Raw genomic sequence first — 26,732 nt, 5'->3', positions numbered from 1 at the left:
CCGAGGAGGAGGAGGACGAGGAGGGGGGGGAAACAGAGGACTGAGGAGAACCGGCTTGAGGCAGGAGACATGAAAGGTGGGGTGTACTCGAAGCGTTGCCGGCAATTTGAGTCGGACCACAACAGGGTTAATGATTCTCTCCACCACAAACGGACCAATGAACTTTGGTGACAGTTTCCTCGACTCAGTCCGTAGAGGAAGATCCCGTGTAGCCAACCAAACCTTATCTCCGATGGTATAAGCGGGAGCAGGAATACGGCGACGATTCGCCTGGATCTGATACCGGTCAGAAACTCTAAGGAGGACCTTCCTGCCCCGATGCCAGGTCCGGTGGCAACGAAGAATGTGGACCTGGACAGAAGGAACCGAAAGATCCCTCTCCTGAGAAGGAAACAAGGGAGGTTGGTATCCGTACAGGCATTGGAAGGGGGACATCCCAGTGGCAGATGAAGGAAGGGTATTATGGGCATACTCGACCCAGGGTAATTGAGATGACCAAGAGGTGGGATCAGAGGAGTCAAGACAACGCAGCGTGGACTCCATCTTCTGGTTGGCTCTCTCCACCTGACCATTAGATTGTGGGTGAAATCCAGAAGTGAGACTGACTGTAGCTCCAATGGCCAAACAGAAGGATCTCCAGACAGCAGAGGTAAACTGAGGACCACGGTCAGAAACAATGTCACTGGGCAATCCGTGGACCCTGAAAACCTCCCTAACCAGGATCTCGGACGTCTCCGTGGCAGATGGAAGCTTGGAGAGAGGGACAAAATGAGCAAACTTGCTGAATCTGTCCACAATGGTCAGAATGACCGTGTTCCCAACAGAAGGGGGCAATCCCGTGACAAAATCCAGGGCCAGATGCGACCAAGGTCGCCGAGGAATAGGTAGGGGGTGAAGAAGCCCAGAGCTGGGCCGATTGGTACTTTTGTTCTGAGCACAAACAGGACATGCGGCAACAAACCTCCGGGTATCTTCTCCCAAGGCAGGCCACCAAAATCGTCTGCGCAGTAGCGCCATAGTCCGAGCAACGCCAGGATGACAAGCTATCTTGCTGGCGTGGGACCACTGAAGAACAGCAGAACGGACCGACTCAGGCACGAACAACCGACCGGGTGGACCGTTACCGGGGCCGGGCTGCGTCCGAAGGGCTGCCATCACATCCTCCTCAATTCTTCATTTAACGGCTCCCACGACAAGGTTCTGGGGAAGAATCGTCTCAGTCTTGGCCCCACTCTCATCCGTCTTGGAGAACATCCGGGACAAGGCGTCCGCTTTGCCGTTCTTCGACCCAGGTCGGAACGTCAGGGAAAAATTGAAGCGTCCAAAAAACAAAGCCCACCTGGCCTGACGGGAGTTGAGACGTTTAGCCGATTGCACGTAAGCCAGATTCTTGTGGTCAGTCCAGACCACAAACGGTTGCTCCGCTCCCTCCAACCAGTGAAGCCACTCCTCCAAGGCAAGCTTCACAGCGAGAAGCTCCCGGTTACCCACATCGTAGTTTCTCTCAGCTGGTGAAAGACGACAAGAGTAGAAGGCGCAGGGATGGAGTTTACCGTCAGTGGAGCTACGCTGGGACAGGATGGCGCCCACCCCCACATCAGACGCGTCCACCTCAACAACAAACTGACGGGAAGTGTCAGGTTGAGAGAGAATCGGCGCGTTGGTGAATCGGCTCTTCAAGTTCAGAAATGCTCGGTCTGCCTCAGGAGTCCAACAGAAAATTCTGGTGCAAGACGTCAGAGCAGTTAAAGGGGCGGCCACCCGGCTGTAATCACGGATAAACCTCCGATAGAAGTTCGCAAATCCCAGGAATCTCTGGAGCTGCAATCTCGTACCGGGCCGGGCCCAATCCCGAACCGCCCGAACCTTCTCTTGGTCCATCTTGATCTCACCCCTGGAGATGATGTACCCGAGGAAGAAGGTAGTGTGGGCGTGAAAATCACACTTCTCTGCCTTCACAAACAGACGATTCTCCAATAACCACTGCAGGACCTGCTTAACATGCTGGATGTGGCTGAAAAGCTCCTTGGAGAAAATCAGGATGTCATCCAGGTAAATGAACACAAACAGACCGATCATATCCCTCAGCACGTCATTCACCAAACCTTGGAACACTGCTGGAGCGTTGGAAAGTCCAAACGGCATCACCTGGTACTCGAAATGTCCCATAGGTGTATTGAATCCAGTCAACCACTCGTCCCCCTTTGATCCGAACCAGATGATACGCATTGCGTAGATCAAGCTTCGTAAACACAGTAGCACCCTGTAAAGAATCGAAAGCGGAGCTCATCAAGGGCAAGGGGTACTTGTTCTTGACCGTAATATCATTCAACCCCGATAATCAATACACGGTCGAAGAGAGCCATCCTTCTTACTCACAAAAAAATCCAGCTCCCAGGGGTGATGACGAGGGACGAATGAGACCTGCAGCAAGAGACTCCTTTATGTAGGTCTCCAGGGCTTCCCGCTCAGGTCGAGAAATACTGTATAACCGTCCCTTGGGAAAGGCAGCTCCAGGGAACAGCTTAATTGTACAATCATAAGGTCGGTGGGGAGGAAGTGACTGAGCTTTCTGCTTACTGAACACCTCACCCAACTCGTGATATGTTTCAGGAACCAGGGACAAATCAGGAGGAGCAGACTCACTGACCCGACTGGGGACAGCATGAGAACAGGCCGTCCTGAGGCAGTTAGCATGGCACTCAATGCTCCAACTAGTTACCTTACCAGTCACCCAATCGAACGAAGGATTGTGTTCTCTTAGCCAGGGGTATCCAAGAACCAGAGGAACATGGGGGGAAGTCAAAATGAAAAAAGAAATAACCTCTGAATGATTCCCCGACAACAACATCTTAACCGGTTCAGTCCTCATAGTGATCCGTGCCAGAATACTGCCGTTCAGAGTGGTTGCTTCAATGGCTTCCGGTAATTGCTCCTTGGAAAGCCCCAGCTGTTCCACTAAGTCGGCATCAATGAAGCTGTCATCGGCACCTGAATCGATGAAAGCGTTAATCGCTAAACTCTGATTCTTATTTATGAGGGTAGCAGGAAAACGAGGTCTGACAGGGCTCTTGAGAGGTTGAAACTGGCTCGCTAACAAACCTCCCAAACTTAACGAGCCGAGCAGTTTAACGGGCGCTGAGGACAAACGGAGATGTAATGTCCCGAGCTACCACAGTAGAGGCAGCTGTTGGTCTCACGTCTACGTTGGCGCTCGTCCTTAGTTAACCCATGCCGCCCCACTTGCATAGGTTCAGGATCTGGCGGCAGGACTCCTCCACTAATCCCGTGTGAAGGAAAATGATCAACCCGTTCTGGTCCACTTCCTGACCCGAATGGTAACCGAGTCTCAGATTGATTAGATGGACCCCACTGCTTCTCCCTCCTTCTCTCTCGGACTCTATTATCTACCCAAATAGCTAAGGTGACCAAGCTGTCTAGATCACTAGGCTCTGGATAGGATATCAGCTCGTCCTTGAGTTGCTCCGACAACCCCTGGTAAAAAGCCGCTTGTAGTGACTCCTCATTCCAACCACTCTCCACAGACAATGTCCTGAACTCGATCATAAAGTCTGCCACACTGCGAGCTCCTTGGCGAAGAGTGAACAAACGTTTAGCTGCGTCCTTACCTCGGACTGGATGGTCAAAAAGCTTTCTCATCTCTCCCGTCAACTCCTGGTATGAAGCCATGCAGGTCTCCTGTCGTTTCCAAACGGCTGAAGCCCATTCCAGAGCTCTTCCACGCAGCAGTTCAATAACAAAGGCTATCCTAGCCTTGTCAGTGGCGTAAGAATGGGGCTGCAGATCAAACACTAACCCACACTGCATAAGAAAAGAACGGCATCTTCCCAAATCCCCTTCATATTTATCAGGCGTCGGTACCTTGGGTTCACGGAAGGAAACCGCACCAGACACGGCAGGTAAGATGGGTGAAACAGGTGGTGAATGAATCGCCGGCAAACTGAGCTGATCCTGGATTTGTGTCAAGCTAGCAGATAAGTTCTGGATTGAACCCGCTATCTCCTGTAGCGCCGTCTTGTGTTGTCCCAATGTCTTCCCCTGCTGGGTAATGGCATGGCAAACGGAGTCCAGGTCCGCTGGGTTCATCCTTGGCCGGATCGTTCTGTCACGTTCTTTCAAAATCGAACCCAGAAGCAGACCAGGGTAAGGAGAGTAGGAAGAAGGTGAGTATTTATTTACAAGTGAATGTGAATGGGTAGATATATCCAGGTGGCCTAGCGGGCAGCGGTGGTGAGTTGATGGGAGTAATAGGTGGATCCAATGGGGTAGCGGAATCCTCCGACGACCAGGCGGGAATGGGGTAAATGATCCGGGTGAGTAACTGAAGACAGAACAAACGGAGGTAAGTTTAAGGCAAGCAATACGTAAAAAACAACTAAACAAATTCTATCCAACTTGAGGCTGATACTATGGCACAACATACTGTTCATGGCTAACGATCCGGCAGGGAATGGATGTCAGGTCAGAGCTTTTGAAGGGGAGAGGTGATGATCAGGACAGATGTGCAGATTACTGATGGGATACAGGTGCGGGTGAACATCGATCTCCCAACAAGCTAATTCGCCCGGCAACCAGACAGGGTGCGTTCCAGGACACCGGAAACACACTCCAGGACAGAAACACAGGCAAACACAGACTCAGGAAGCGGGATTCGTGACAGAAGTGGAGATGTTGATTCCTACCTTCACCACCTGGGGGCGGCCAGTCAGGAATTCCAGCACCCAATCGCACAGGGCGAGGTTGAGACCCAGGGCCTCAGGCTTAATGATGAGCTTGGAGGGTACTATGGTGTCGAATGCTGAGCTGTAGTCAATGAACAGCATTCTTTTGTTCGTAAACTTGGTGCTCCGGTACCACTTGCAGTGCGGTAGCAGAGAGAACAGTCTATGACTAGGGTGGCTGCAGTCTTTGACAATTTTTTGGACCTTCCTCTGACATCGCCTGGTATAGAGGTCCTGGATGGCAGGAACATTGGCCCCAGTGATGTACTGGGCCGTAAGCACTACCCTATGTAGTGCCTTGCGGTCAGAGGCCGAGCAGTTGCCATAACAGGCAGTGATACAACTGGTTAGGATGCTCTCGATGGTGCAGCTGTAGAACTTTTTGAGGCTCTGAGGACCCATGCCAAATCTGTTCAATCTCCTGAGGGGGAATAGGCTTTGTCGTGCCCTCTTCACGACTGTCTTGCTGTGTTTGGACCATGATAGTTTGTTGTTGATGTGGACACCAAGGAACTTGAAACTCTCAACCTGCTCCACTACAGCCCTGTCGATGAGAATGGGGGCATGGTCTGTCCTCCTTTTCTTGTAGTCCACAAATATCTCCTTTGTCTTGATCATGTTGAGGGAGAGGTTGTTATCCTAGCAGCACATGGCCAGGTCTCTGACCTCCCGATAGGATGTTGCAGAAGGAGGTGTGTAGTCCCAGGGTCCTTAGCTTAGTGATGAGTTTTGAGGGCACTATGGTGTTGAACGCTGAGCTGTAATCAATGAATGACATTCTCACGTAGATGTCCCTTTTGTCCAGGTGGGAAAGGGCAGTGTGGAGTGCAATAGAGATTGCATCATCTGTGGATCTTTTTGGGCGGTATGCAAATTGAGTGGGTCTAGGGTTTCTGGGATAATGGTGTTGTGAGCCATGCCCAGCCTTTCAAAGCACTTCATGGCTACAGACGTGTTTGCTACGGGTCAGTAGTCATTTAGGCAGGTTACCTTAGTGTTCTTGGGCACAGGGACTATGGTGGTCTGCTTGAAACATGTTGATATTACAGACACTTGCCAATTGGTCAGCGCATGCTCGGAGTACACGTCTTGTTAATCCGTCTGGTCCTGCGGCCTTGTGAATGTTGACCTGTTTAAAGGACTTACTCACATCGGCTACGGAGAGCGCGATCACGCAGTAGTCCGGAACAGCTGATGCTCTCATGCATGCTTCAGTGTAGCTTTCCTCAAAGCGAGCATAGATGTAATTTAGCTTGTCTGGTAGGCTTGTCACTGGGAAGGTCACGGCTGTGCTTCCCTTTGTAGTCTGTAATCAAATCAAATGTATTTATATAGCCCTTCGTACATCAGCTGATATCTCAAAGTGCTGTACAGAAACCCCACCTAAAACCCCAAACAGCAAGCAATGCAGGTGTAGAAGCACGGTGGCCAGGAAAAACTCCCTAGAAAGGCCAAAACCTAGGAAGAAACCTAGAGAGGAAGCAGGCTATGTAGGGTGGCCAGTCCTCTTCTGGCTGTGCCGGGTGGAGATTATAACAGAACATGGCCAAGATGTGAAATAGTTTGCAAGCCCTGCCACATCTTACGAGCATCAGAGCCGGTGTAGTACGATTCAATCTTAGTTCTGTTTAATTCAATCTTTGCCTGTTTAATCTTTGCCTGTTTAATGGTTTGTCGGAGGGCATAGCGGGATTTCTTATAAGCGTTCGGGTTAGAGTCCCGCACCTTGAAAGCGGAAGCTCTAGCCTTTAGCTTAGTGCGGATGTTGCTTGTAATCCATGGCTTCTGTTTGGGCTATGTACTTTCAGTCACTATGAAGACGACGTAATCAATGCACTTATTTATTTTTATTTAACCTTTATTTAACTAGGCAAGTCAGTTAAGAACAAGTTCTTATTTACAATGACGGCCTACACCGGCCAAACCCGGACGACGCTGGGCCAATTGTGTGCCTCCCTATGGGACTCCCAATCACGGCCGGTTGTGATACAGCTTGGATTCGAACCAGGGTGTCTGTAGTGACGCCTATACCACTGAGATGCAGTGCCTTAGAAGCCAGTGACCGATGTGTTCTACTCCTCAATGCCATTGGAAGAATCCCGGAACATATTCCAGTCTGTGCTAGCAAAACAGTCCTGTAGCTTAGCATCTGCATCATCTTCTTTATTGACCGAGTCACTGGTGTGTCCTGCTTTAGTTTTTGCTTGTAAGCAGGAATCAAGCGGATAGAATTATGGCCAGATTTGCCAAAAGGAGGGCGGGGGAGAGCTTTGTACACGTCTCTGTGTGTGGAGTAAAGGTGGTCTGGAGTTATTTTTCCTCTTGTTGCACATTTAACATGCTGGTAGATATGAGGTAAAACGGATTTAAGTTTCCCTGCATTAAAATCCCCGGCCACTAGAAGTGCCACCTCTGGATGAGCATTTTCCTGTTTGCTTATGGCCTTATACAGCTCATTGAGTGCGGTCTTAGTGCCAGCATCAGTTTGTGGTGGTAAATAGACAGCTACAAAAAATATAGATGAAAACTCTCTTGGTAAATAGTGTGGTCTACAGCTTATCATGAGATACTCTACCTCAGGCGAGCAAAGCCTCAAGACTTTCTTACGATTAGATTTCTTGCACCAGCTGTTGTTTACACATAGACACAGAATGCCACCCCTTGTCTTACCGGTGGCGGCTGTTCTATCCTGCCGATGCAGCGTAAACCCGCCAGCTGTATGTTATTCATGTCGTCGTTCAGCCACGACTGTGAAACATAAGATATTTCAGTTTTTAATGTCCCGTTGGTAGGATATTAGTGATCGTAGCTCGTCTATTTTGTTATCCAATGATTGTACGTTGGCTAATAGGACTGATGGTCAAGGCAGATTACCTACACGTCGTCTGATCTTTACAAGGCACCCCGACCTACATCCCCGATATCTCTATCTCATGCGAATCACAGGGATTTGGGCCTTGTCGGGTGTCTGAAGTAAATCCTTTGCATCCGAATCGTTAAAGAAGAAATCTTTATCCAGTACAAGGTGAGTAATCGCTGTCCTGATATCTAGAAGCTCTTTTCGGCAGAAACATTTAAGTACAAAATAAGTTACAAATAATGCGAAATAACACACACAATAGCACAATTGTTTAGGAGACCGTAAAATGGCAGCCATCTCCTCCAGTGCCAAGCAATGCGATTGCATCTCAATCCTCTCTCTGTCTCACACCTGTGGACTTTCTCAGTGTTGGAATAGTAGAGCCCAATGCCTGAGGGAGCTCCACTCTTGCTAGGGGGCCATGGCCATGGGCACTGGTGCTTTAGCTAACTTTAGCTGGCCTGCTGCACTTGACTGCACTTGACTGCACTCTATCAGGCTTGGCTTGGCTCAGCTATGGTGGACTACAGTGGGTTAAAGGGACAGTTCACTTTTTTGAATTCTAGCTCATTTTTGACATACTGAGGGTGTCGTCATTTCATCCAAACCATTTCTTAAGCTTGTTTGCTGGTTACTTAACAACATCCAGAGTGTAGCGATCTCAGGAGAAACGGATCAAAAAAGCCTTGGGAAATAGCTCTGCCTAACTCAGAGAGGAGCCCGGTTGCTTTCCCCATGCTTTTAAATGTACTGCTAACTGGATCAATTAATTTTCACCAGCATGGCTTCAAGCTCCAAAAATGCTAGCCATGAGATTCTGGTTGTTGCTAAATATCCAGCAAAGGAACTTAAAAAACGGTTTGGATTAAACAACAACAAAGAAGATGAAAATAAGCTAAAAGTTAAATAAATAACTCTCCCTTTAAGGGTCTCGGTGACCAGCAGTCACCCTCCACCCGCATCATGAGCTGAGCTGCGCTGCATGGGATAGAGGGGAGAAGGATGCAGGGAGTGATGGAGGGAGGGAGAGTGGTAGGAGGTAGAAGAGAGAGGGAATGGATGGAGAGAGGGTGAGAGACTGGGAGAAGAGAGAGAAAAACCATTGGACCATTTCAGTTTGTCTGTGATGTGTACGCCGAGGAACTTAACTTTCCACCTTCTCTACTACTGTCCCGTCGATGTGGACAGGGGGGTGCTCCCTCTGCTGTTTCCTGAAGTCCACAATCATCACCTTTGTTTTGTTGATGTTGAGTGTGAGGTTATTTTCCTGACACCACACTCCGAGGGCCCTCACCTCCTCCCTGTAGGCCGTCTCGTCGTTGTTGGCATTCAAGCCTACCACTGTAGTGTCGTCTGCAAACTTGATGATTGAGTTGGAGGTGTGTGTGTAAGAGTGTGTTTTTGATCCCTTATCACCATTTCAATGTTCTCCCGACCAAACAGCCTCTCAGTCTCTGCTGTACAGTAGCACCATTCATCATTGCTGTATTGAGTGGAGCACCACTATGTCCTGGTCACAGTATAGATGGAGGTCAACCAAACAGCCACAACACCCTCATAACTCCTTGGCAGGATTGTCCCTCTTATCTCTTCAAGTGCCCAGACTCTTATTGATGGCCTGCCTGTGCCAGTTGGTGCTAACCTTCATGCCCAGGGTGCTGGCATCAGCCGGGGTTATCAAACTGTTTATCGCCCCCCTTGCCCCACATTGATATAGGAAGCATGTCTGCCCCGACAGGGGGTTGATGGTCCACAGACATATACACACAGAAGACGCACGCACCCTGTGCCCCCCACCCTCCACACACACACACACACACACACACACACACACACACACTGCACCCCCCACAGAGATCTGTAATGAGCGAGGGAGGGATGAGGGAGAGCTGGGTTAATGAGTAGGATTCCCCGAGGCCAGAGGCAAAGTTACAGTGCCTTCAAAAAGTATTCACACCCTTTGACTTTTTCCACATTTTGTTGTGTTACAGACAAAATCGAAAGTAGATTAAATAAAACATTTGTGTCACTGGCCTACACACAATACCCCATAATGTCAAAGTGGAATTATGTTTTTGGAAGTTACAAATGATTAAAAAATGAAAAGCTGAAATGGCTTGAGTCAATAAGTATTCAACCCCTTTGTTATGGCAAGCCAAAATAAGTTCAAATCGAACACAACACATCACTGAGTACCACTCTTCATATTTTCAAGCATGGTGGTGGCTGCATCATGTTATGGGTATGCTTGTCATCGGAAAGGACTAGGGAGTTGTTTTTTTAAATAAACGGAATAGCGATAAACACAGGCAAAATCCTTCAGGAACACCTGGATTAGTCTGCTTTCCACCAAACACTAGGAGATGAATTCACCTTTCAGCAGGACAATAACCTACAACACAAAGCCAAATCTACACTGGAGTTGCTTACTAAGAAGACAGCGAATGCTCCAGAGTCAATGATCAACAACCAATTTGACAGAGCTTTATTAATTTTGAAAAGAATGATAGGCAAATGTTGCACAATCCCAGAGTGGAAAGCTCTTAGAGACTTACCAAGAAAGACACACAGTTAAAATATTTTGTATAGATCGTTGACCATTTTTTCTCTCTCAATTAAATACATTTTAATTCCACTTTGAGACACAACAGAATGTGGAAAAATAACTTGTGCTTAATAGCATAGGTTATTGTTATCTGTTTGGGGTCACAAGCCGAGTTTGTCACATTGCAACAATCTTCCTTGCCGCAAATCATGTGTTTAATGCCCAGTGCACACACACAGAAACCTTTCCCTCTTTTCATCCCCCTACCACACACACACCTGATGATTCTCTCCTGTTCCCCCAGTACACGTCGGCTCTGACGTACGACGGCGTGATGGTGATGGCAGAGGCCTTCAGGAACCTGCGTAGGCAGAAGGTTGACATCTCTCGCCGGGGCAACGCTGGGGACTGTCTGGCTAACCCCGCCGCCCCCTGGAGTCAGGGCATTGACATGGAGCGCACCCTCAAACAGGTATCTAACACTGCACCTCAAAGCCATGTTGGTTCATGAATTACCTCATTTCTGCTAACTCTATGATGTCCACAAAGGACAAACTATCAACACTACAAACTGTTTCCTATGAAATGTTCTCTTATTTCAAATTGAACGAAGGTATACCTGCATTCTATGTGACTCTGATGATAGTGTTTTGTCCTGTGTACAGGTCTGGCTGCAGGGATTAACAGGTAATGTCCAGTTTGACCACTATGGACGCAGGGTCAACTACACCATGGACGTGTTTGAGCTGAAGAACAACGGACCCAGACGAGTAAGATGACTACTGGTCCACCCACCTAACCCCGTCATTTGAAAACATAATAACTATATGTTTAAATGTCTATTTACCATATGTTTCATTTTATTCTCAATTTACATCACTGCCCATGCTTTCTAGCTATCACCATAATAACTACACCATAATACCACTATACCATAATACTTTGAATAACAAATAATTTAGTTTCATTTGATTTTCAATTTCCATGGTTTAAAATGCCAGAAGAGAGTGAACATCTGTTTATCTGTTTATCATCTTATTATTGTCTGTGTGTCTGTAGAACCTGGGTATTGTGTATTAGTGATGAACAGTAGCGTGAACAGTATACTCAGGATTTGAGAATGTGTGTGTGTGTATTTTGCCGTGTCATGTATATTATTTTCAGTGCTGTGTGTGTGTGTGTGTGCGTGCAGGACTCCAGCCAACTACGGTACGTGAAAAGAGAGAGGTGGAGCAGTAGAGAGTGATGGAGGAGGGAGAGGGGGATGAATTGGAGGGGTGGTTGGGCCTACCCACAGGCTGGCAATGCATGCTTAGGGTCAAATACACCTATGCATACATGCCATCCCTTTCTCTCTCCCCTCCCTTCATCCTGCTCAATGGCAGACACCACCAGGATTAAATAAAACCCTGTCTAGGTTTATTATATACCATGTATAAAACAGTATATAACCATTTATTTGGCAGACATTTTCACTTCCTTAGCTTGACTCACCTATGATATGACTCAGATTCATATACTGTATAATAAAAAACGAAACATTGTGCATTTTTATACATGGCACAACCAAGCATACAATTTGTGTGACTCTTCTCCTTTGCTTGTATACACAGAATATCTCAGATAGTCTCATAGATCTTAACACCACATAATTAACACAAAAATACTGGAAACGACACATACTCTATGGTGAGTAATCATGACAAACGCATTCAAACAACGAAGAAATCATACCAGACACGCACGCACACACACACACACACACCCTGGCCGTGTCACTCACTGTCCTCTCATTGTCTCCAGATGGGTTACTGGACGGATTCAGACAAGCTGGTTCTGATCCAGAATGAAGCCCTCAATCCCAACGAAATCATGGAGAACAGAACTGTCGTGGTCACCACTATCATGGTAAGACGCACTACAACCCTACTAACACACAAGCGCATGTGTACACACCACACACAGAGACATACGTGTGCGCCTACACACGAAAGAGACACAGACACACACCCTCTAGCACTCTCAAGTCTTAAGCTGTGTTCGAATACCCATACTAACATACGGTATACTACATACTTAATGAGTATATACTATATACTATTAGTTCATTTTAGTATACTGTAAACGAACGGTATCCTTTCGGTTGAGCGTACTAGAGGTCTAGCGCTCTCAAGTCTTGTGTTCTCCCCGGAAGAGCTTTACTCTACTTTCCTTCAGTCACACAAACACACACCTTATCCAAAACATCAACACTGGCACTGCAGGTGCTTTTGAGATGTTGTTCCACTAGGTGTGATGTAGATTGTAAAAATGTCACAAAGTGCAGTACCTGCCATGACTCGTCTAGTCCCCTTTGTAAAATGCATGAGCTTCATTCTGTATCCTTGCCAGAGACTGCTACACACGCATTTTAACAGCTGTCAGTCCATGTGGCCAGACAAAGTCAGATTCTATTACTCAAACACACAGACACTCATATGCGCTCACTTGCGTGCACACGCACACACACACACATGTACTCTCAAACCCAGAAACACACGTGTGCACACAGAAACATACACACAACTCTCTGGGCCCAACTCTCTCTTCCACAGCACTCATTGTTTACTTACTAGTAGGCCTACAGGACCCAACTGATACCTGTTTTCTTGGTTTCTGTTAGTTAAATTTGGACTAATACTGTAACCCTGTCTATACCACAATTCAAAATGGCCACCGGTTGCTTGGAATGTTAACTAAGGGTACTAAATGAGAAGGCTTTTCATACTACTGAGCCGAACCGAGCCGAGCCAAAGCAAGCTGTGCTGAGCTGGCCTGGTTACGCATCCATCATAGTTGCTGGAACTGAGCTGAAAAGGACAATGTTTAAAGATCATTTCCACAGTTTGGCACAGTTTGGTTTGGGTCGGCATGATATTGTGAAAACGGTGACGATGTGCTGTGTTTCTGAGAGTGAAGGTGGCTGACTAGATAAGAGGAGATGGAGAGAACAGGGTAAGAAAAGACAGAGTGAGTAGAGGAGGGATGGAAATGGGATTGGAGAGTCATACCTCAGCAGAATCCTCCTCTTTTCAGCCCCTGGTGAGGAAACCCATTTTAAGAAACTGAGAAACTGGACACAAGCAGAGCCCAAATGAAAGCCCATATTGGGAAACTGACGGACGGTATTGGACGTAACCAGAGCCAGAGTGAACCCCCTAAAGAAACAGACTGATGCAACAGAGAGCTGCGTCATGACTTCTAATGCACACCTTATTAGTTAACTGACCCAAGGAATGGATCTATCCAGAGCCAAAATGAACCCCCTCAAGAAGACACAAAATGGACACAGTCTGACCAAATTGTGTTTTTTTAGAAGGAGAGAGATGGGAGCCACAATGGACCCTTCGTCCTGCCTAAGGCCACGAGAATGCTTGTTCTTCTTATCAAACATCACATCAACATGGTTGTACTTAACTGTGTGTGTGTGTGCTTGCGTGCTTGCGTGCGTGTGTCTCAAACAACTCTAGGATACAAATGTTCTTATTGCATGAATTTCCATGCCTGGCATATTCCAGGTGATTATGGTTGATACAGTATTTTATATTGAAATGGATGTTAAGATGATGTTAACGAACTAACATGAAAAATGCTCTGAGGCTGCTCTGAATCTGTGAGTTTCCATTCAGCTTTTGTATATAAGAGCTTTATACCTTCTAAAGCACTGCCTAATTTCAGCTCATACAAACCACATCACCACGCTTCCATAGAGCATGATAATATCAGTGTTTAACTATGCTGGCTGTCTGGGATAGCATCTGTAATGTGTGTTTGCGCTTGATAATGCACTTGATAATGCACTTGATAATGTTTGTTTACTGTAATACACACCAATTAAGCTTTTACTTCCGTATTACATTCTTTGCCAAATATGATAAGCCGAAATGCATTGAACCTCAACTGTACAGAAGTTTGTTATTGTCAGATACAAAGTTTATCGATAAAGTTTTGGGAGAGGATGGATGAGATATCAGGAGTAGGGCATCATCAGTTGTTATACTTCCTAATATGTATGCCGTCTAGGAGCTCCCCCTCGATTCACCTATAGTGAAGTGTCATTCACACTAAACTTTGAAAAGAGCCGGGTAGCGTCTGTTCAGCTGTTTGTCATGTAAATATGCAATTATTTCTGATGACAAGCCTTCATTTGGACTGGTATAGTAATCCTTCATCCACCGTGGTAGCTCTGAATATGTCTCATCTCGAGACTGATAGTAAATTCCTTTGTCCATCACTCGCCTGATTCATAGGCTATATTCTTCAAAGCGTTTCACACAAAAAAGCCATTAAAATTGGTGTTAAGTCAGATAATTAAAATACTTTATCACAATGGCACTCTGACTGAATGTATTTTGGCTTGGAGCTGCACACCTTTTTAGGCCTACAGAACTGAATGTCTCCTTATGGTGGCGAGGTAAATGTCATGTTTTAACCTTCTCAGAGCGTACATGGGACAAAATTGTGCCAAACCCTACAAGGGACCAAAGGGAAACATTTCCTAATGTCTTTAGGACGTCCCCTGTTTGCTGATTGGTATGTCAGAATCAGAAAGGTATTTGAGAACTAGAAATGAGGGTGTCAGAAATCAAATACCCATTTCACCCTCAAGGCAACAGAATGGTGTTTTATCCCAACCACAGCAGCTGGAAGGGACTTACTGATAGCACTTGAACCTCAGCTGAGAAAGCTCCTTGGACATTTTCATATAGCTTTTTCTACATAATTCTTGAAATGTGCTCAATTTATTAAATGTCATGCAGCCAAGTGAAAAATAAAGGTTTGAATTGTGCAATAAGTGGTTGGTGATGACTGGGACACAGAGGAGCTGTTTTGAGAGAGTGATAGTGTGTGTGTGTGTGTGTGTGTGTGTGTGTGTGTGTGTGTGTGTGTGTGTGTGTGTGTGTGTGTGTGTAATTTTAGCAGGGAGTCACCATTGAGACCAGTGTCTCTTTTTCAAGGGAGCCATGCACATACAATTTCAAAAAAATCTAATACAATAGAAACAACTCAAATTCAGCACAGACAAACATAAATATACATAATATACATAAAAACACAATCAACTAAAACAAACACATTCTTCATTATAACATTCCTCTGTCCACTCTCTAAATTGGCCCAGGGACAATAAGGCCCTATGTGTATTGTTTTTGGAGAAAAACTAAAGGCCGATTTACAGTACCTAACTCTGAAGACACCAAAGGAGTCTCCAGTGGTTTTAATATCCTTAAGGGGACTAGAAGTCCTCAAAGGCTAGTAAAACAAGAACAATTCCAGGGATTCGGGAATATTTCGCCAGCCCCCACATGGAAAACAAGCTACACTGAACAAAAATTGAAACTCAACACGCAACAATTTCAAAGATTTTCCTGAGTTATAGTTCATAAGGAAATCAGTCAATTGAAATACATTCATAAGGCCCTAATCTATGAATTTCACATGACTGGGAATACAGATATGCATCTGTTGGTCACAGTTACCTTTCAAAAAAGGTAGGGGGCGTGGATCAGAAAACCAGTCAGTATCTGGTGTGACCACCATTTGTCTCATGCAGCGCGACATCTCCTTCGCATAGAGCTGATCAGGCTGTTGACTGTGGCCTGTGGAATGTTGTCCCACTACTCTTCAGTGGTTGTGTGAAGTTGCTGGATGGAACACCATCTTCGTACAAGTGGATCCAGAGCATTCCGAACATGCTCAATGGGTGACATGTCCGGTGAGTATGCAGGCCATAGAATAACTGGGACATTTTCAGCTTCCAGGAATTGTGTACAGATACTAGCGCCTTGGGGCTGTGCATTATCATGCTAAAACATGAGGCGGTGGATGAATGGCGCGACAATGGGCCTCAGAATCTTGTCACGGTATCGCTTTGCATTCAAATTGCCATCGATAAAATGCAATTTTGTTCATTGTCCGTAGCTTATGCCTGCCCATACCATAATCCCACCGCCACTATGGGGCACTTTGTTCTCAGCGTTGACATCAACAAACCGCTCGCCCTCATGACGTACATCTGCTATGTCCCCGGTACAGTTGAAACCGGGATTCATCCATGAAGAGCACACATCTCCAGCGTGCCAGTAGCCATCAAAGGTGAGCATTTGCCCACTGAAGTCGGATACGATGGCGAACTGCAGTCAGGTCAAGACCTTGGTGAGTACGACGAGCATGCAGATGAGCTTCCCTGAGATGTTTTCTGACAGTTTGTGCAGAAATTCTTGTGCAAACCCACAGTTTCATCACCTGGCCGGGTGGCTGATCTCAGACCATCCCGCAGGTGAAGAAGCCAGATGTGGAGGTTCTGGGCTGACGTGATTACACATTGTCTTCATTTGTGAGGCCAGTTGGACATCCTGCCAAATTCTCTAAAATAATGTTGAGGTGGCTTATGGTAGAGAAATGAACATTAAATTCTCTGGCAACAGCTCTGGTGGACATTCCTGCAGTCAGCATGCCAATTGCACACTCCTTCAAAACTTGAGACATCTGTGGCATTGTGTACTGTGACAAAACTGCACATTTTAGAGCAGCCTTTTATTGTCCCTAGCACAAGGTGTATCCGTGTAATGATCATGCTATTTAATCAGCTTCTTGATATTCCACAACTGTCAGGTGGATGAATTATCTTGGCAAAGGAAATTGTGCACAGAATTTGAGAGAGATAAGCTTTTGGTGCATAATAATTTTTGGGGATCTTTTATTTCAGCTCATGAAACATGGGACCAACACTTTACATGTTTCGTTTATATTTTTTCCAGTGTATTTTAAGCTTAGTGGTTAGGGTTAGAATTAGGGTTAGAATTAAGGTTAGGGGTTAGAGAGAAAGAGACATGGAGTGCTTTGCTTGGTGTATATAACCCTAGTGTGATTGGATGTTTAAGGTCAATATATAGCCAAGTATATAGTCTAGAGCCATCATTATGATGCTTCTTGTTGTATGTACTCATCATCTATCAGACAGACTGTATCTGTCAATTTGAATGTCAACTCACATGCATTTATTGTCTTCAATATATACGTGTGTGTGCAGATGTATCATGCTCATACAGGGCACAAGGGCACGTGCCCCCTCAGATTTGTCCTCTTTTAAAACATTTCAGTTGTTTAATTAATTACTCAACTTCATATTTAAGCCCAAGTTCGACATAATTATTTAAAAAATATATATTTATCTGCGGTATTTTGCAGAGGGGTAACACTGACTGGACCAGGCAAAGAGTACCCCCATTCTCCCTTGTAAGTTGTTCCTTCCAAGGTGCAGCGTGGAGCAAAGAGGAGGAGAGAGTGTATAGTGATGGGCAGGACTCCCAGGAGGTATGTTTGTACATCTATTTGATCAAGCTATGTAGCCTATGGATACTTTCTTGATGAATAAATAAAACAAAAATGCTTTGTTGTTTTTCTAACACTAGCCACCGAGCAAGTTTATAATGTTGGCTTTCTGTGGCAATTTTAGCATGTGAATCTTGGTGGGGCAAACTCCCCACTTTTTTTAGATGCATGCCAGCAAAGCCACTACACAACACAACACTAAACAATACATTAATTGCACTATAACGGTGACAAACTGTGCCCACAAACTGTTAGATAAAGCTGTCCCAACAGCAGTCCTAACACCTTACCACTGATGGCTATCAGCAGAGCCTTGTCAGGCAGCGAAACAGTTCATTCAGCCTCTTTTATTGCCTTATAAAAAAAACATAGCTGATATGGCTGACTTGCTTAAACAAAAGTGGTTTCTACTGACAATTGAGATGTACAAACTATGGCATAAGGGGACGGCGAGCGGATAAGAGGCATTCATGAACGAGCTAGGATGGACCTATATATATATATAATTTTATATACATAATTCAGAACTTTTGAAATGTCCAGCGACACAATTCAGAACATGGGCCGTTCTTACAGTATTCTCCCTGTACACCAAGTCAGAACCGTAGGATAAATAAAGGGGGCATATAAGCAGACAATGAAAGCTCTTAAAATATTTGATGATAACATTTATCTAAAACAGGCTATGGGCTACATGTGCACCACCAAGTCAGAACAGTAGGCTAAGTTATGAGGGGGAAAGGGACCACATTATTAGGGTGAGGCACATGGGCAACTAACATTTTAGTACAAAACATACACTTAGTATTGTTTTCTTAGCTACAGTATACATACATATCTCCCTGGTATGTTGCAGCAGCATACAATACATTTTTGGACTCGCCTTGTGCTGTGCTCACTTGAACAGGAACTCACTGAAGTCAGAGATTTCCCAATTCCAAGATTCCAGTTTTGAACGCGGCAGAAGTCTTGCTGGATTGACAGCATGGCCAATATTGAATGTTTATCCTTTTAAGCTTGGAAATGAGACCCTTAAATCCAGACTTGGGACCCACTCCACTGAATAGCAGGCTAGTGATTGCATTGCAATGCTTGCAGTTAGCCACTGATTCCTCCCAAACAACTCATTGCTGAATTTGCGATTTCCAACTTGTGTAATGTTTATGTCCAATGGCCGATGAGCACCAATACGTTTCATCTATTATTTCTCTTCATATGTGACCTACCGGCTCAAATCGGTCAAAATTTGAAATTGTGTTTTTTACATTAGTTAAATGTAGATACTTCGAGCTACGGAATGATATATCATGCACTACAGTTGAGGAACAATAGGAAAGTAATTCCGCATTGAAACTTGTAAATTCACTTTTGAGAAAATGGCCTTTGAATGTTTTGGTACTATTACTGGAGAGCCCTTCGTTGTTTACACCCATTCAGCATCATTCACACCCTCTTAAGCTTTAGCCCCACCCATCTCTTTAATGGTTGATCCGAGCGTTCTGTACTAACAACAGAAGTCAAGAACCCAAGCTAACTTGCAAGCTGCTTCCAGGCACAAATGAGAGAACAGCTCACTGAACATTACTCGCCCTAGCAGAGCTGATTAGGTTGTTATGTTATCCAGAGCGTTGGTGACTGCAACTGTGCTGTCAGATTGTTGGTTTGTATATTCAGAGCGTTTCGCTCTCTGAGCGTTCAGAGTGCACTCTGGACACTCTGGCCGATGAGTAGGGTTGATACGAACGTTCTGACCTCACAACAGCAGTCAAGCACCCAAGCTAACTGGCTAACAATGGCTAACTTTCTAGCTACTTCCAGACACAAATGAGAAAACAACCCTCTCTGATCATTTTACTCACCCTAGCAGAGCTGGTTAGGCTGTTTTCATGTTATCCAGAGAGTTGGTGACTGTAACTGTGCTGCTGGCAACAATTTAATTACTGTTGTCAGTTAAGAACAAATTCTTATTTACAATTACGTCCTGGGAACAGTGGGTTAACTGCCTTGTTCAGGGGCAGAACGGCAGATTTTTACCTTGTCAGCTCGGGGATTCGACCCAACAACCTTTCAGTTACTGGCCCAACACTCTAACCACTACGCTTCCTGCCACACCCATTTTTTTTAAAAGCAGTGTTAGATGGGATTACCAAGACATACTGACCAGCTGGCAGACCAATCCAAACTCATCTCTCGGCATGTCCAGCCCACTCATTATCTCAGCCAACCATGGCTAGCGGGAATGTCTTTTTCTGTGGCTAAACCAACTAGACTTGTAATTTAACCATTTTATTCGTATTTACAGATGGCATACAAGTTTGTTATGAAAGTTCACATGTTCGAGAAGGCATTTCTGCCAAAAAACTATTTTTAATGTTCAAATGGCTCTCCTGGGAAGTAGTGTCCCACGACATACACCTAGTTTCCTGAAACAGGTCACATATGACAAGAATTGAAAAGAATTTGCCCGTAGATTGTCGACTTGATTCATGATGACTGCTAGCTAAGATTTTGAAAGTATCAGTCCAATCAAAGCTACTGTAGATATATAATGTGATTTGAAATAATTTTATCTGTGGCAATGACCTTGAGCCTTCTTGGATGGGCACTTATTTTATTTGTTTAACCTTTTATTTAACTAGGCAAGTCAGTTAAGAACAAATGCTTATTTACAATGACGGCCTACACTGGGCCAATTGTGCGCTGCCCTATGGGACTCCCAATCACAGCTGGTTGTGATACAGCCTGGATTCAAACCAGGGTGTCTGTATTGACACCTCTAGCACTGAGGTGAGGTGCCTTAGACCTCTGTCTAAGCGGTCTAAGGCACCTCTAAGGCACAGTCTTAGATGCGTCACTACAGACACCCTGGGGATTGGATTTTCAAGCTCTACCCTTAGATTTTGCTGTGACGTAGTGTCCCCATGAGTGACAGAACACTGAACCAATCACGGCACAACTAGAGAACATTACCAACCCCTACACACCGCATTTTCCGCTGGCTGTCCCACCACCACAGAAAGCACTGAGCTGGCTGAAACACCTGCATTTTGGAGCTGCCTTATTACTCCAGAAAGCAAAAAAGAGACCAAGTTTGGATGTGGCTTTATTAACTCAATGTTTTTGTTTACTTTGTTTGCAGACTGATATGTGACACGTTTTAATGCAAAAATAACATGCAACAGGTGGGGCTCAAAACATGCCCTGAATGATGGGTTGCCACTGTTGGCTTTAGCTAGCCAGCTAGATAGATTCCCAATCTCCTAACCTCATAACGAGCCACAAAGCCATTTCAGGCTATCGATCAAGTTAGAGTAGCTTGTTTAACCATATTAGCTGGCATGCCTGCTGGCAAGGTTGCTAGGCTTTAGAAAAACAAACATTTACTATGTGTACTGAATAAGACTCACATTACTTTCATTTTTGTTCCCAGAGTTTAGGAGAGATGCAGGAAGCATATTTATTTTCTTTAAAAATATAATCACATGCTCAATGGGTGACATGTCCGGTGAGTATGCAGGCTTACCAAGAAAAACTTCCAAACAGACTAATTTGAGGTAAAAAGGAGTTGGAGCACTCAACAAAAAAAAGGCAGAGATTGATTTCTCACTTTAATCTATTGTCAAGCTGACGTCTTCCTCAGAGTGACCTGATCATTGCACTTAGCTCCTATGTATTGCCTTGTGGCTCACTGAGACAACAATGTACAAAGATGATAATAATAATATGTTTCAAGCTAAATGGCAAATTATAGCACAAAATAAAAACATAAATAGTGTGCCTTTTTAATCAATAGGTCAAGTGAAAATATACATAGGTGATATTTGGGTGTCTGTGAACTGGAGACCCCAAAAATCAAGGCAACATTATTTATCGAAATTAAGACATAATTTAGCCCCTTTGGAACCACAGTGTCTAAGAAGTACTGCCAAAATGCTTCTCTTTGTTTGAGTTTACGTACAATATCATCTCGTTTGGGTGAAATTTGAATCGTTCTATTGCTACAAAGCGCAGGGAGGAAGGTGAGCCATGATTGGCTTCAATGCAGTGGCAAGCAACAGCATAGTCCGTGTTTTTATTTTTGAATAGCAGCCTTGTGTTCTGCAATGCGAAGTTTCAATGCTCGTTTAGTTTGACCAATATAAGCAGCTCCACAGATGTATTTGAGCATGTACACTACATGGCCAAAAGTATGAGGACACCTAATGGTCGACTATCTCATTCCAAAATTATGGGCATTAATATGATGTTGGTCCTGCTTTTGCTACTATAACAGCCTCCACTCTTCTGGGAAGGCTTTCCACTAGATGTTGGAAGATCCCTGCGGGGACTTGCTTCCATTCAGTTAAGAGCATTAGGAGGTTGGGCACTGATGTTGGGCAATTAGGCCTGGCTCGCAGTCGGCGTTCCAATTCATCCCAAAGGTGTTTGATGGGGTTGAGGTCAGGGCTCTGTGCAGGCCAGTCGAGTTCTCCCACACCGATCTCAGCAAACCATTTCCGTATGGATCTCGCTTTGTGCATGGGGGCAGTGTCATGCTGAAACAGGAAAGGGCCTTCCCCACAAAGTTGGAAGCACAGAATCGTGTAGAATGTCATTGTATGCTGTATCGTTAAGGTTTCCATTCACTGGAACTAAGGGGCTCAGCCCCAGACCATTATTCCTCCTCCACCAAAATGTACAGTTGGCAGTATGCATTGGGGTAGGTAGCGTTCTCCTGGCATCCGCCAAACAGAGATGGCTTTACAACACCCCAGCTGACTGGTGATCTTAGGCTTGTGTGCTGATGCTAGGCCATGAAAACCCATTTCATGAAGCTCCCGGGAACAGTTCTTGTGCTGACTTTGCTTCCAGAGGCACTTTGGAACTCGGTAGTGAGTGTTGCAACCGAGGACAGACGATTTTTTTGCACTACGCATTTCAGCACTCGGCAGTCCTGTTCTGTGACTTTGTGTGGCCTACCACTTCGCGGCTGAGCTATTGTTGCTCTCAGAAGTTTCCACTTCACAATAACAGCACTTGCAGTTGACCAGGGCAGCTCTAGCAGGGCAGAAATTTGACCAGCTGACTTGTTGGAAAGGTGGCATCCTATGACGGTGTCACGTTGAAAGTCACTGAGCTCTTCAGCACGGACCATTCTACTACCAATGTTTGTCTATGGAGATTGCATGGCTATGTGCTCGATTTTATACACCTGTCAGCAACTGGTGTGGCTGAAATAGCCAAATCCACTTGTACTTTTGGCCATGTAGTGTATATGACTTTGTGGTGCTACAATTAATGAAGTGGTAAAACACTTTCGAATTGGTCGTACAAAACTCGACTTCTTTTTGAAAGTTGTTTGTTTTCTCACATCAGAAATACCAGATGCATTGTAGTGTCTAAACACCCCATTGCCATTACACAATGGTTGCCTGTTAGCCAATAATACATTATTTTAATGTAATTGTCAAACAAATTTGAAAGTGTCAACTTTCAATGCTAAGGGGCCCATCCTATTAGAAGGGGAGAAAGAAAGTCCTTTACACAGGACTGACCCTTGGGCATCAGTTAGAGGCCCTGGTGATATGTTGATCACCAAAAGTTCTTGTTGTGGTTCCAACTCAACCTCCTCAGGTGGGCTGGGGGTGGATTTCGTCCCCGTCGAGCCCACCTCGTCTTCCTTTGGGTTCGCGCTGGTTAACTTAAAGAGCGGGGTTGATTCAGGAGGTATAAAAGTGACTATGCTCTGAACCTTCATGCTTGCTGGCATAGGACAGGGGAGCATCATAGTGCAGTATATTTAGTAGTGCAGTATATTTAGATGTGTGATTTACAACAGTCAGAAGGACACTCTTATAATTACATTTGAACGAGCAAAGAGCTATGCATAAAAATAGACATACTGTATGTTTTGACAGAATTAGGCATAATGATTATGGCACTAGATTGCAGGAAAAAGCTGTTTCAGGTGTTTGAAAAATGTGAAATTTAACCCCCTTCTATCTTCACCTACTTCTTGCCCCCTCTAAAATTGTGTGTGTGTGTGTGTGTGTGTGTGTGTGTGTGTGTGTGTGTGTGTGTGTGTGTGTGTGTGTGTGTGTGTGTGTGTGTGTGTGTGTGTGTGTGTGTGTGTGTGTGTGTGTAACGCCATGTCTACTTGTGTTCATTATCCACTGATGTGGTGTGGGAGTTTATTGGCCAGCTTGTCAGCCATGATCAACTTGGACGTGAAGAGTCTTGAAAATACTCTCTTTTTAGTGTTCTTTCAATGTTCTTTCACCTTTCTTTATGTATTTTTCTAACTTTTTTTCCTGTTACATAGTATTTTATCTACATATTTTACTGTAACCATTTTTTCTGACACCATGACTATTTTCTGATATTTGCCCTGAAAAAAGCTTCTGTGAAAAGAAAACCATTTAATGTAAATGTATCTCGCCAATGTCTTGAAAAATGCCTCAGCTTTTGGTTTACTATTGCTTCAAATGCCCTGGGGCAGTGTGATGTCGAGCAGAACCCCAGAATATATTGCTTGTTCTCAATATACATTTGGCCACCTTCCACCAAGACGTAATTTTGAAGAAACTATGAACTGTCAACCGAGGGAGTTTTTTTATCTAGATTATTTTTTTCGGCATCAGCAAATCAGATGATTGATTTCCTGCCATTAGTAAAGGAACGGGCAGCTTTAGCAGTTCCTTATGGAAGGTTATTTTTACATTGAGTACAGGAGGCAAGAGAATGTACGCCGTTCGTCCTCACTACACGTCTCTCTCTCTTTCTGTCTGTCTATATCTCTGACCCTCTGTATTCTCACTTTCTTTCTCTCCCTTATACTACCTCTCTTTTTCTTTCTTTCTTTCGTTCTCTGTCTCTCTCTCTCTTTATCATACCGTACCTTACCGCACACACACACACACACACACACACACACACACACACACACACACACACATATGCATTCATGCTACACACGCATCACAACTGCTGCTACCAGACTCTTATTATACGGCTCAGTTTACAGTTTTTCTCAATTGCTAAAACACCATTTCTGAAACCTTGCTCCATTTCCTGAAAACATTCAACACAAAACCTCATCTTCAAGCACTATTTACATAACCTCTGACTCCTCTAGCAAAATGAAACATTCGCCTCAAAACAGTTTTACCTGTGTTCAAAATCAAACACTGCTCTCAAATCATAAACAAATTGATCAAAATTATATACACTCTCAAGCAGTCAGTAAACAATACACCGAAAAGTAGAAAACACATCAAAACATACAATTCTCAGTGAATCTAAAAAAATATTCATATTTTTCCGTCATTGTCTTTTGATGAACGAAAACATGTTCTATCATAGTAGCTCAAAATTGATCAGAAATTACTACTCTGCTTTGCTCTTCCCAATTTTGTTTCTTGTTCTTCCTCCTCCTTGTACCCCTATTTTTACAGCACTGTACCCTGCATCTCACAAACGTGTCCTTTGTCTCTGTGATACTGTAATTCTTGTTCTTTGTTGATATGAACCTGCAACCAGTCAAAATCTATTGAGCAGTCAGTATTGTTAATAAATGGACAGCACAATGTTTAGGGCCATACAATTTGTCCATTGTACAGTATACAGCCTACAATGCACTGTACTACAGTATACAATACTAAAGGGGACAAAAATCAAAGGAGTAAACGCTTCTTCTTGTCTTTGGGCTGGGTCAGGCCAGAGCACTTAGTCGACATCACCAGCAATATTGTCCCTCCTAAGGCAACAGGGGAAAAAGCCTCTTGTGTGCCGTATCCAGCCCTGACATGATTCCTCACCTATATCACCACAGGCTAAATCCATGGCTTGCAGCAGATTTACTCTGGTGTAGGGTTGTCTATCATACACTTTCCATCTCCAAGAGGAGAAAAACTCCTCAATTGGATTCAGGAAAGGCGAGTATGGAGGGAGGTACAAGTTCATAAACTGCCCATTGATGTTAAACCATTCCCTTACCTGAGCAGCTTGGTGTAAACTGACATTGTCCCACACTATTACATAGGTGGGAATGGGATTCTCATTTAGCTCTTGACCCTGCTCTTGAACCTGCTGCTCAAATAAAATATCTCTTAGATTGGCAATAAATCTTAGAAGGTGCTGGGTGTTATATGGCCCGAGTGTAAAATGGTGATGTAGAACACCATGGTTGCTGATAGCAGCACAGATTGTGACATTGCCACCTCGTTGACCAGGGACTTCGACAATGGCCCGCTGTCCAATCATGTTTCGGCCTCTCCTTCTCCTCTTTGTTAGATTGAAGCCTGCTTCATCGAGAAAGATGAACTCATGGGGTCTGTCCAAGGATTCCAAGTCAAATATTGTACAATAATACAATAAATACAGAAATACAATAAACTATATGTAGGATTTTGTAAGTCGTACAGAGACAGTGCTATACTGTAGAGTACAATTAGGCTTCTGATTCACATATATTGTATGTACTGAAGAGTAATGTCATTCACATAGTATGTGTTAGTACTGTAGACAATCTGGATTACATTAAATGTTTCTGAATGTACACTTACTTGCACATACTGAGCTCGCAGTTCTTTCACCCTTGGTGAGTTGCACTCAAAAGGTACACGGTCAATTGTGGAAATGCTCACACTGTCGATTCCCTGGAAGTGTGTGATGTCTTGTATCACTCGTTCCTGGATTTCTCTGAGTCGTATTGCATTATCTTGAAGGACCGTGCCAACTATAACGGCCTCTTGCTCCCGAGTGAATATAGCTGTCCTTCCACCTGCATATATGGCAGCCTTGCAATTCTACAAAACGTAGTTGTGCAGTTACAAAACATATCAAATCAAATCAAATTTTATTTGTCACATACACATGGTTAGCAGATGTTAATGCGAGTGTAGTGAAATGCTTGTGCTTCTAGTTCCGACAATGCAGTAATAACCAACAAGTAATCTAGCTAACAATTCCAAAACTACTACCTTATAGACACAAGTGTAAGGGGATAAGAATATGTACATAAAGATATATGAGTGAGTGATGGTACAGAGCGGCATAGGCAAGATACAGTAGATGGTATCGAGTGCAGTATATACATATGAGATGAGTATGTAAACAAAGTGGCATAGTTAAAGTGGCTAGTGATACATGTATTACATACATGTATATATGAGATGAATAATGTAGGGTATGTAAACATTATATTAGGTAGCATTGTTTAAAGTGGCTAGTG

The 26,732-nt window shown here is 44.4% G+C and overlaps 1 protein-coding gene across 7 annotated transcripts in view; it reads left to right on the top strand.

Annotated features, from left to right (window-relative positions):
- The window catches only part of LOC112258042 (glutamate receptor 4), a 176,005-nt gene that overhangs the window by 101,938 nt on the left and 47,335 nt on the right, over nt 1-26,732 (top strand). For 6 of the 7 annotated variants that reach the window (XR_006084100.1, XM_042326951.1, XM_042326950.1 and 3 more), the window contains 3 exons: nt 10,452-10,619; nt 10,813-10,917; nt 11,951-12,055. Coding sequence is in view for 6 of the 7 variants with exons in the window: in XM_042326951.1 (XP_042182885.1) it covers nt 10,452-10,619; nt 10,813-10,917; nt 11,951-12,055 (378 nt within the window). In the remaining variant the exon portion in view is untranslated. Of the gene's footprint in view, nt 1-10,451; nt 10,620-10,812; nt 10,918-11,950; nt 12,056-13,222; nt 14,977-26,732 lie in introns of those variants that run through there. The other variant, XM_042326956.1, reaches the window with a different exon arrangement.

Source organism: Oncorhynchus tshawytscha, linkage group LG09 (assembly GCF_018296145.1).
Source record: "Oncorhynchus tshawytscha isolate Ot180627B linkage group LG09, Otsh_v2.0, whole genome shotgun sequence".
NCBI classification, from domain to species: domain Eukaryota; kingdom Metazoa; phylum Chordata; class Actinopteri; order Salmoniformes; family Salmonidae; genus Oncorhynchus; species Oncorhynchus tshawytscha.
The sequence above is the reverse complement of the archived record's forward strand: the minus strand, read 5'-3'. Positions and strand labels throughout refer to the sequence as shown.